We start from the raw sequence: 12,344 nt of genomic DNA, 5'->3' as shown, positions 1-12,344 counted from the left end.
ATGTCTATATCCCTTCTATGATGGAGAATGTACCTTCCCTCTGAAGCATTGTCCTAAAGCTCATAGCCTTCACAATATTTAACTGCCTAGACAGCATCACCCAATATGTTCCAGAGAACATTAGTTCCTCTAGATGTTCTGTAAAAGAATGGTTCCATGGTCAAAAGAGCTGGGGGACATTTTACATCATATATTCCGCTCTTCATCTTCCACAATGCATATTAGCACATGACAGCTCTGAAAAGTTCAGCAAACTTAATCTGGATTTACTTCTCACCCTTACTCTGACCTACTAAGATCATAAGTCTTCATGAAAAAATTATCCTAGAAACTGGGTTATGATCTACTCAAAGCAATGTTTCTACAAAATGCACTTCTGCATTCACCTCATGTCTAGTTCCATTTTCAGTTCCAATCTTGGCTTTGTCTCCTTGTTCTCATCCAATTTGCTTAATACAATCTTTCATTTAGCCCACTTTAAAACCTTTCAGAATGAGGCAGGGCACACATTTAATTGTTTATACTTTTTCAAAATAAATCTAGAATCCTTTAAGTTCAGCCCATTCCCGTGTGACAAAGAGGAAAAAAGAAGACCCATTTAAGAAGGAAAGCATAGGATGTATGGAAAGCAAATGACCCAATCTTCAGTAAGTGGCCCACGCAAGTATGCCCTTGACCCATCAGGCTGGGTCATCTAGCTTTCTAGCAGTATCTAACAGCCCAGGTGTGTACTGTCTGAAAAGCCCACTACACAGCTAGGGGAAACCCCAAAGAAAAAAACATTCTGGAGTCAGGCAAGATAATTGCATTTACACAGCTGGCACTTAATCCTTTGCCGTAGTTGCACAAGATTCAGTTTTTCATTCAGTGAAACTTTTAGTGAGTATCTAGTCAGATATCCAGAGATGAGTGAGATTCTTACCCTTGAGAAGTTAATAGTCTAGTAGAGAAGAAAATGATTGTAACAAACAAACAAAAATGACAAAATAAAATGGTCCACATTAACACAGTAGTACAATTCAGTACTGGAAGCATCTTGGAGGAAGGATGAACCCTTTCAGGTAGATCAAGACAGTCTTATAACACGGCAAAGATAAAGATTCGAGCCTGTGAGGAGGCAGTTCAGGGGTAAAGCATGGGGCCTCGCCGCCTTCTGGAAGGTGGGGAGAGTGAGGGAGTCTGTAGACCACAAGTGAAATCAAGGCATCCTGCTGACATTAGACACCCTTATTCCAGGTCTTGTGTAGGCAAAGTCACCAGAAAATTCTCAAGTCAAGAAAAAGTTGAGGGGGCTGGCACTGTGGCGTGGAGGGTAAAGCCGCCGCCTTCAGCGCTGGCATCCCATATGGACGCCAGTTCGAGTCCTGGCTGCTCCGTTTCTGATCTAGCTCTCTGCTATGATCTGGGAAAGCAATGGAAGATGGTCCAAGTGCCTGGGCCCCTTACCCATGTGGGAGACCCTGAGGAAGCTCCTGGCTCCTGGCTTCGGATCTGCACAGCTCCAGCTATTGCAGTCATTTGGGGAGTGAATCAGGGGATAGAAGATCTCTCTCTCTCTCTCTCTCTCTCTCTCTGCCTCTCTGTAGCTCTGCCTTTCAAATAAATAAAGCTTTAAAACAGAAAAAGTTGATTTTTAGAGTAAAATGGCAACTGTTAAATGTACAAAGAAAAATGTACTTCAGAAAATAATCTATGGATGCTAAAACTGGAAGATCAGAGTTTGATGATGAATAAATTTACATAGTCCCCAAGTACCTTCTCACAAATTACTATCAATCTTAAAAGAAAATATGCTAAGTTCACAGTGAAGAAAACTGGCCGATATCATCTCAACCAAGTGATCAATATTAACATCATCAATATTAGGACAAACTGACATCATGTACTTCTTCATAAGACAAAACTGAGGACATTACCATCAAATGTGGGATTCCCATCTGAATCGAAGCCTGAGGAAACATCAGATAAAATCAAACTGATGAATATTCTACAAAGTAACTGACCTACATTCTTCAAAGATATCAAGGTCAAGAAATTCAAAGAAAGGCTAAGGGACTATTCCAGACTCAAGGAGAATAAAGAACCATGACTGTTAGTGTAACTAAATAAAATATATTATCTGAACTGGAATGTGGACCAGGAGGTGGGAAAAATAAAGAACATTACTGGACAACTGATGATACTTGAATATATATCGGTAATTAAGTAATAGTATAGTAACAGCATTAAATTTCTTGATTTTGATAATTGTATCTTAGAGAGAAAAACCCTTTAAGAAATATGGACTTAGGGCAGCCGCTGCCTGCAGTGCCAGCATTCCATATGGGCACCGGTTCAAGACCTGGTTGCTCTACTTCTGATCCAGCTCTCTGCTATGGCCTGGGAAAGCAGCAGAAGATGGTCCAAGGCCTTGGGCCCCTGAACCTACATGGGAGACCCAGAAGAAGCTCCTGGCTTTGGATCAGCGCACTTCCAGCTGTTGCATCCAACTGGGGAGTGAACCAGCAGACGGAAGACCTCTCTCCCTCCCTCCTTCTCTCTCTCTCTCTCCTTCTCTCTGTGTAGCTCTCTCAAATAAATAAATAAATACAGACTTACAAATATTCATGTTAAGTATTTAGGGGTAAAGAAATACGATATCTACAACTTACTCTCAACTAGCTAAGAAATTAAAAAATTATACACATACAGCAGAGAATAAACAACAAAGCAAATAGGACAAAAGACAAACAAGCAGTGAATATGAGTAAAGAGTATGCTCAGGAGTTCTGTTTCCTATTCTTGCAACTTTTCTGCAAGCTAGAAATGATAGCAAAAGGAAAAGTTACAAAAAACAGAAAGGTGGCTAAAAGCTATGAAAACAGCAATATAATGGAAAAAGACTGCTATGTACCACTCACTTTCCTAGTAGATATTGCCCTCATATAATTTAAAAATTAGTATATCAGACTGACCAAAACTTCTACCACTTTCTCTTTAAAGTATAGCATATATATCTCTAGTACTTGTCTGTTTGAGAATGCATTAAAGAACCATACAGGAAGTAGAGGGAGGGACAAATGCAAATTATAAAAACTTGCTATATTGTCAATATATTAGATATGCCTATTTTGAATTATGAAAATTTTCTGTTAAAGAATATTTTAAAAAGTAATGTAAAACAAATAAAAATATATGAAGTCAAATATCTATCCCACTCTCACAATAAAAACTGAAGATTCAACTGATGAAGTAGCATGTTTAGAAACTACTAACTGGCTTACAACTCCCTTAAAAAAAGAATAACAATTTCAAAGGATGAACTGATATTATGAATCTATAGACACCTACTATTTATGTCTCCCTTCCAACATCAATTCACAAACTAAACATCTTACCTGCACTCTATGAAAATATTTCTTACAGGCAAAAAAAAAAATCAATATTACTCAAAAACTGCAGATTTTAAAAGAAGAATGGGGTAGGTGTTTGGGATGGTAATTAAGTAATTTATGATTACTTAACACTCCCATACTCTGCATCAAAGTGCCTGGTTTGAGTCCTGTCTACCAGGCTTCCAATCCAGCTTCCTTCCAATGCATACCCTAGGAGGCTCAAGTACTTGGGTCCCTGCCACCAATGAGGGAGACCTGGATTGAGTTCTGGACTACTGGCTAGTGTCTGGCTCAGCCCTGGCTGTTCAGAGGAGGATGGAAGATTTCCCTTCATCTGTCTCTTTCTGTTTTTCAAAAAAATAAAAACAAAAATAATAAAAGAGGAAAAAGCAGCCAATCGGCTGAATTAACAATGTGATTTGTATATACTAAATCAGAAAGATCCAAAAGAAATAATTGAAAAAAAAAAGAGAAATGACTGAAGAATCAGCTATCATTCCATTAACTAACATAAACTAATTCATAGTCAGCATCGGATGACAGCAAATTGATTCACAAAATATTACTATCATTGATAATGTGCTGAAGGGAGCTATGTGCATTCTGAAATGAGTGTCATATTGCTTATCTTTTGAAGTCAACATTTTCCTTTACTTTTCACTGATGAATTTTCCAAGACTATTTTAAATGCTACCACCTCCTTCATGAAGCTTTCCAATCTTCTCACTGCAGTGTGAACATTCAGCTTTTGGCATTTTGTTTGTTTGTTTGTCATTAATAAAATTCTTATACTAGAATTGTATATATATATTTTAACCCCCTGTTATAAAATTTTAAACTCCTGGAGGGCAAGAATTATATTTCACTCAAGCTCTATAGAAAACAGCACAACTCTTAGTATAAACTAATAAGTAATTGTCAGAGTGAATTAATGGAATAATCAGCAAAGTGAACAATGTAAAACTAATCTTGGAAGACTCTATAGAAGAGTTAAAACAGTAAAGTGATTGTACCACATGAAGAATGTGTATGAGAAAAGTGAGGATGCTGGCATTGTGAAACAGCAAGTTAAGCCACCATCTGCGATGCCAGAATCCCATACAAGTGCCAGCTGGAGTCCAGACTGCTCTACTTTGGGTCCAGCTCTCTGCTAATGTGCCAGGAAAGCAACAGAAGATGGACCATCTGCTTGAGCCCTTGCCACCCACATGGGAGACAAAGATGGACCCAGACATGATCATTGTGTCCATTTGGTGAGTGAACCAGTAGATGGAAGATATCTCTCTCACCTTCTCTCCCTCTCTCCCTCTTTCTGTCTCCCTGCTCTCTATAACTCTGCCTCCTAAATAAATATAATAAATCTTTTTAAAAAATTGGGTCTGGCACTATGGTGCCAGCAACCCATATGGGTGCCAGTTCGAGCCCAGCTGCTCCACTTGCCATTTCCCATGGCCTGGGAAAGCAGTAGAAGATGGCCCAAGGGATTGGCCCTTGTACCCAAGTGGGAGACTTGGAAGAAGCTCCTGGCTCCTGGTTTCAAGTTGGCCCAGCCTCGGCTGTTGGGGTAATTTGGGTAGTGAACCAGTGGTTGGAAGACCTCTCTCTCTAACTCCGCCTCTCAAATAAATAAATCTTAAAAAAAAAAAAAAAAAATCACTCCAGTGAGAGTAATGAGGAGACAGGAAGAAGGAATGAAGTGAGTGAGGAAAGAATAAGAGTAGATAAAGTTTTGCTTACATGCAGTTGAGCACATAAGCACAGGCACAAATATACAGGGTGAATATTTCAAATCCAAAAATCTGATATTCAAAACTCTCTAAAATCTGAAACTCTTTGAGCACCAATAAGGTGTCACAAGTGGAAAATTCCACACTTGAATCATGTGATAAAGGATCACAGTAAAAATGCAGGCATACTAAAAATATACCTACAGACTATGTCTATTAGGCGTTTGTGAAGAAAATGAGTTTTGTGTTCAAGCTGGGTGCCATCCCCAAAATATCTCACTATATACATGAAATAGTCCAAGATCTGAAAACAATACAAAATCTGAACTACTTCTAGATTTCAGCATTTCAGATAAGGGGTACTTAATCTGTACTCTGACAGTAAGGGCTGTTAAGATCACGGAGAGACATGAATACTAGATTCAAAGAAGGTCTCAAAGCTATGATCATGAGTTTATTTCAAGAGCCTTCCCAGAAGAATAGCATAACTAAAAAGCACCAAGGACTCTGTGGGGAGTCTTGCTTATAATTAGGACAATCATGCAATTATCTGGGGGTACTTCTGAGAGGGAATTATGCTGGAACAGCAGATAGAAACTAGGTCTTGTGCCATGCAAACTACAATCTATGATCACCCTACTTACTGCTCACTTTCAGGCCGCCTCTGGCCACCTTGATTCTTTCTCAAGGTTCAGCAACAACCATTTCCAAAGGTGAACTCACTTTCTTGCATGCTTCGCTCCCTACTTACCCAAATCAAACAAGAAAAATACGAAAACTACCATCTGGGAATTGGCACAGTTCTATTCAGTTACCTTTACCTACCTGATGAAATCATCACCTCAAGTTTACCAATTATTTGATGAACACATGTCATGCAGGAAAGAATGGTAAATTTCACCAAAAATAAAATTTCAGTTCACTGATTAAACATCAACCCACCAAACAAAAAATAAAACTAAAAGAACTGACAAATCAAAGCATATAAGAATGTTTTGAAATCCCTAGAAGCAAGTTCTATTTGGAACTATGTCAGCTATACTTGTGTAAATCAAAAGAAAAATGCATCTTACCTTGGGAACTTTGAGAAGACTCTGTAGAAGAGGAACTACTATCTGTATAGCTCTGTGGTTCTTCTTTTCCTTCCTGAATAGACGAATTACCAGCCTCTGCCACCCTGGATGCTTGCTGTAATGTTTCTGTTACCAGTTGTCTTGTTTGTTCACTAACAACTGTGGCTTGAAATGTTACTGGTTTTGGTTTAATAAGAACCTAAAAGAAAAGCGGAAAGCACTTTTTTTTTTTTTTTTTTTTTTGGACAGGCAGAGTGGATAGTGAGAGAGACAGAGAGACAGAGAGAAAAGTCTTCCTTTTTGCTGTTGGTTCACCCTCCAATGGCCGCCACGGCTGGCGCGCTGTGGCCGGCGCACCGCGCTGATCCGATGGCAGGAGCCAGGTGCTTCTCCTGGTCTCCCCATGTGGTGCAGGGCCCAAGCACTTGGGCCATCCTCCACTGCCTTCCCGGGCCACAGCAGAGAGCTGGCCTGGAAGAGGGGCAACCGGGACAGAATCCGGCGCCCCGACCAGGACTAGAACCCGGTGTGCCTGTGCCGCTAGGTGGAGGATTAGCCTATTGAGCCGTGGCGTCAGCCTGGAAAGCACTATTTAAAATATGTTAGCATTTTCCTGATAGGGAAAACAGGGTTCTTTTTTTTTTTTTTTAAAGATTTATTTTATTTATTTGAAAGAGTTACAGAGAGAGGTAGAACCACAGCACCGTCCAAGATAGGATTCTATAAACATATTATGCTTTGGGTAAAGTATTGCTCATCAAAGACTAATTCAATGTACAGATAAATCATCCATGTGTTTAGTAGGTTAAGCCACCGCCTGTGACACTAGCATCCCATGTTGGCAGACATCCATATCCTGGCTGCTCCACTTCTGATCCCACTCCCTGCTAATGTGCTTGGGAAAACAGTGAGACCTGGATGATATTCCAGGCTCCTGGCTTCAGCCTGGCCCAGTCCTGGCTGTTGTGGTCATTTGGAGAGTGAACCAGCAGATAGAAGATATTACTGTCTCTTTCTTTGTAACTCTGCCTTTCAAATAAATATATAAATAAATTAAAAAAAAATTAGTTACACAATTTACGTTTTAAGTGCTACACGCCAGTCTGTAATAGCCATGATTTTAATGTGAACCTATGCACCTGTTTTTTCTTGCCTATAATGACATTAGGCGTCATTTACAACCTGTAGCCTATATAGTAGAATAATAACCACAAAACTGATAACATACAAGCATTTCTCTTTTATTTTGTTTCTTGACTTTTTTAAAATTTTAGGTCCCACATGTAAGGGAGAACATGCAATATCCGTCTTTCTGTATCCTAATGGAATTTTTGAACCACAGTATCAGTTCAGGACTTCTTCCCTCTGAATTTTATCAACATGATAAAAATAAGACCCTAATCTACTTATACCACTGTTCTTCAAGTTTCTTTGCTTTAGGAAGCATATGAAATTCTAGTCAACACATCTGCAAGGTAAATTTTCTTGAAACTTAAGCATTCTCTGAATAACTTTTTGGAGGAACACTAATTTAGACAGTAACAGAAGCAACAATGAAATATGTAGTGGATCAACTCCTGGCAAAAGTCAAAAACAGACACTAAAACAAGTGAAACGGGAAAAAAATTTCAAACTGTACCATTCCATTTCAAAACTTGTAATCTAGGAGTTGACTTCAAATGAATCCATGGAATGAAGTTGTCATTTTAGCACAATTATTTTTATTTCTACTCCGTATAAGATTCTAAACCTTTTCAGTCTTCATGAAGTTACCCATTTCTAAGAGTTCCAGAATGAAATAGTAGTTTTTATTATGTCTTAGATGATGGAGCAAATGAAATTGTTATAGTTGAACTAAACAAGCAATTTGGACTAATCACAAAACTTACTTTTCAGATAATATAAACTATTTGGCTGTAATTCTGAAGGAACAGATTCTAATGGCAAAGTATTGGTTTATAGGTAAATTAATATCCTTAGCAAAGTTTTAGGGTAGCATTTTTTTTTTTTTTTTTTTTTTTTTGGACAGGCAGAGTGAGAGAGTGAGGGAGTAAGAGAGAGAGAGAGAGAGAGAGGGAGAGGGAGAGGGAGAGGGAGAGGGAGAGAAAAGTCTTCCTTCCATTGGTTCACCCCTCAAATGGCTGCTACGGCCGGCACACTGTGCTGATCAGAAGCCAGGAGCCAGATGCTTCCTCGTGGTCTCCCTTGCGGGTGCAGGGCCCAAGCATTTGGGCCATCCTCCACTGCACTCCTGGGCTACAGCAGAGAGCTGAACTGGAAGAGGAGCAACCGGGACAGAATCCAGTGCCCCAACCGGGACTAGAACCCGGGGTGCTGGTACCACAGGTGGAGGATTAGCCAAGTGAGCTGTGGCGCCAGCCAGAGTAGCATTTCTTAACTAAAGCTGATACTGATTGCTTCCTCTGATAGTCTCAGAAAAGCAATTTAAGTACTGACAAAACAAACAGTAACCTACTGATTTAAAAATGAACAGACCACTGATTTCTCCATTAGACAGGTTCAAGTAAAGTAAAAAGTAAATTTTGTAAGTAAATAAAGTGCTATCGATGGCCATGTTAGTATATAAAAACTATTTTTTTCCAGAGGTTCTGTGTAATTACCATCTTCTCCTCAACCATGTACTCCTCAAGTCACAAAATACACCTTCAGCAAGTTTCATTCCGAAGGAATTCTTCCCCTAATCTTTGCTCATAACATGACACAGAAATAACTTAGATACCAAAAAAAGTACTGAGGAAAAACACACAGATTTTGAGAACAGATGATTAACTATACATTCAGTTCTGAATTCTAATAATATGATTTTTTAAGATTAGTAAGTTTTTTTTTTAAGATAAGCTTTTCTTTCAAATTTCTACCTGGGAATTTTAGAAACTTAAAAACAAAAGCCAAGAAAAAAATTATCATATCTTGTAGCATACCTGTGTTTTTCCTTGCTGCCCATAAACAATTTTTGTTGGGATGATTTTAGCGGCTGGTTGAACAGTGGAACCTATTCCTTTTGGCTGAGTCACAATCATTTTGGTGATTGGCCTTGTAGCAGTGATGATAGCTGGCTTTGCTCCTGTTGGCACCGTCTGAATAGTCTTTTCTCCCTGAATTGAAGTCAATGATTACATTAGAAACTTATATGCATTTAAATGATAAAAACTGTCCTCTTGCCAAAAAATCATGAAACATTTTACTGGGATGATGGAGAAAGCAGTGTAGATTATGTAACGAAACTCACTGCTCACAGGTGATCAAAAATCCTACACTTAGTTGAAATGAAAGTTATCTGACTGGGGCTGGCGCTGTGGCATAGTGGGTTAAGCCGCTGCCTGCAGTACCACCATCCCATATGGGTGCCGGTTTGAGACCAAGTTGCATCACTTCCGATCCAGCTCTCTGCTATGGCCTTGGAAAGCAGTAGAAGATGGCCCAAGTCCTTGGGCCCCTGCATCCACGTGGGACACCTGGAACACTGCGGACAACTGGGGAGTGAACCAGTGGATGGAAGACCTCTCTCTCCCTGACTCTCCTCTCTCTGTGTAACTCTGACTTTCAAATAAATAAATAAATCTTTAAAAAAAAAAAAGAAAAGAAAGTTATCTGACCGACTTCTAGCCAAATAATTATTTATTAATGAGAAACTTTTTTTTTAAGATTTTATTTTATTTATTTGAGAGGTAGAGTTACAGACATTGCGAGAGAGAGACAGAGAGAAAGGTCCTCCATCTGTTGGTTTACTCCCCAGATGGCTACAATGGCCAGAGCTGCGCTGATCCGAAGCCAGGAGCCAGGTGCTTTCTTCCCGGTCTCCCATGTGGGTGCAGGGCCCAAGCACTTGGGCCATCCTCCACTGCCCTCCCGGGCGACAGCAGAGAGCTGGACTGGAAGAGGGGCAGCTGGGACTAGAACCAGCGCCCACATGAGATGTCGGTGCCGCAGGCGGAGGATTAACCTACTGTGCCACGGCGCCGGCCCCATTAATGAGTAACTTTTTAAAACTTATCTCACTTAAGAATATTTATCATATTGTCCCATTTTCAGAATACATCTATTGATAGACTGAAAACCCTGGAATATACATAGGTAGTAAAATATTCACAGTGGCAGCTCTAATAGTTGGGATTATAAATCCCACCCTCCAGCACCATCTTATTTTTCCAGATTGCTCTTTATTTTCTAATTTCTCTGAAATATTTATGTAACTAAAAAATTATTGTGTAATATACTAGTACTTAAAAGGATACATCCAAAATAAACTTCTAAAGTTCCACAAATATGAAATCTTAAGAACAAGCAGCATGGGGTGGGTGCTGTGGTACAGCAGGTTAAGTCACCATTTGGGACACCCACAGCCATACTGCAGTAACTGGGATCATACTGCAGTAACTGGGATCAAGTTCCGCCTCTGCTTCTCTTGATCCAGCTTCCTGCTAATGCATGTGGGAGGTGGCAGATAACGGTCCAAGTGTCTGGGTTCCTGTCACCCACATGGGAGACTCAGATGGAATTCTTGGCTCCTGACTTTGGCCTGTCCTACTCCGGGTGTTGCAGGCATTTGGGGAGTGCACCAGAGGCTGGAAGATCGGTCTCTCTCTATTACTCAGCCTTCCAAATGAATAAATACATATATCTTAAAAAAAAAAAAAAAAAAAAAAGACTACACAGCAGACTGTCTATGTGAAAAAGTATGAACAAGAGATGAAAACAACAAATATATCAAAGTTCTTTCTTAGGTTACACATGAATAGAGGAAGGAAAAATTTAGAGCATTTCCTGTATTTTACTATCAATATGTTACTAATGTCACTTTAGTTGATTAACCAGATAGTTTAAGCCAAATAACTTTCCACCATTTTCTGCATTTTCACTTGCTTTATTCTTAAGTACCATTTCTACTTATTTATGATCTCAACATCTTTTTACTTGAACTTAACCAAGTTCAAATACAGTGATTTTACTAAATTACTAAAATCCAGAAAATTAAAAAGGAAATGAAATATCTGAGAATTTTTATCTTAGCATTTTCTTATGTTTTAGCCACTATCAGCAAAATGTGCAGCCATCTAAACTTGGCAGCCAGTTTAAAAAAGAAAAGGCACCCAGGTGAGCAGGTTAAAAAACAGTTCCCCTGAATTCCGAGCTGTATACGATTACAAAAATTCTAAGTGTAAGTACTTGCTATAAATAAGGGAAGCATGAAGTGTCTGCCAATCATCAGGTTACTTATTTCAACACACACATGTCCTTCACACCTGTACCTCTGGAAAGAGCTCTAGTTCATTCGCCAAGAACTGCTAGTTCACAAGTGGCATGAATATGTTTTAAACAGCTCAACAAGCCCTCTCCCAAGTATGATGGCCCATTCAAGTGAAAAAATACAACCACCAGGGTATTTTCAGATGAATGCTGTGGGCATGTACATGTGAGCAAGAAATAAGAATACAAGGCTGTGGCATAGTAGGCTAAGCCTCCACCTGTAATGCCGGCATCCCATATGGGAACAGGTTTGAGTCCCAGCTGCTCCTCTTCCAATCCAGCTCTTTGCTATGGTCTGGGAAAGCAATGAAAGACAGCCCAAGTGCTTGGGCCCCTGCACCCATGTGGAAGATCCAGAAGAAGCTCCTGGCTCCTGGCTTTGGATCGGCCCAGCTCCAGCTGTTGCGGCCATTTGGGAAGTGAACCCGTAGATGGAAGACCTCTTTCTCTGTTTCTCCCTCTCTTTGTCTGTAACTCTACCTCTCAAATAAATACATAAAAATGAGAACAGATACACACGCCTGTTTCACACCATCTTAATATTGATATTCTTCTTTTACTAATGTTGCAGCTATCTGGGGAATGAATCAACAGATGGAAGATATCTCTTTCTGTCTCTCCCTCTTTCTACGAAATTCTGACTTTCAAATACATAAATAAATCTTTAAAACAAAACAAAAAGTTCTTAGAAAACAGAATTAAAAGTTCATTTTGATGCAAAAAAATTCTGAAATCCATGCATACAAGGGGTCTTCAAAAAGTTTTCTTATAAAAATGCATATTATGAAAAACTGTAGATTTCCATTTTTGCACGGAAATAAACTTAAATTTTTGTTCCAATTTTCCATTAACTTTTTGAAGATCGTTTATATATCTAGTCCTATCAAGCTGCAAATCAGTGT

The 12,344-nt window shown here is 39.3% G+C and overlaps 1 protein-coding gene across 50 annotated transcripts in view; it reads right to left on the bottom strand.

The window, feature by feature from the left end:
- The window catches only part of EMSY (EMSY transcriptional repressor, BRCA2 interacting), a 94,496-nt gene that overhangs the window by 16,691 nt on the left and 65,461 nt on the right, over positions 1 to 12,344 (bottom strand). For 44 of the 50 annotated variants that reach the window (XR_011389390.2, XR_016232923.1, XM_002708680.6 and 41 more), the window contains 2 exons: positions 9,117 to 9,290; positions 6,175 to 6,373 (listed from right to left, as the gene is read on the bottom strand). Coding sequence is in view for 48 of the 50 variants with exons in the window: in XM_002708680.6 (XP_002708726.1) it covers positions 6,175 to 6,373; positions 9,117 to 9,290 (373 nt within the window). In the remaining 2 variants the exon portion in view is untranslated. The remainder of the gene's footprint in view (positions 1 to 6,174; positions 6,374 to 9,116; positions 9,291 to 12,344) is intronic. The other 6 variants (XM_089331182.1, XM_089331165.1, XM_089331183.1 and 3 more) reach the window with 1 other exon arrangement.

The sequence above is a fragment of the Oryctolagus cuniculus genome, chromosome 1, assembly GCF_051225735.1.
Source record: "Oryctolagus cuniculus isolate XC-2025 breed Fujian yellow rabbit chromosome 1, ASM5122573v1, whole genome shotgun sequence".
Lineage (NCBI taxonomy): Eukaryota > Metazoa > Chordata > Mammalia > Lagomorpha > Leporidae > Oryctolagus > Oryctolagus cuniculus.
The sequence above is the reverse complement of the archived record's forward strand: the minus strand, read 5'-3'. Positions and strand labels throughout refer to the sequence as shown.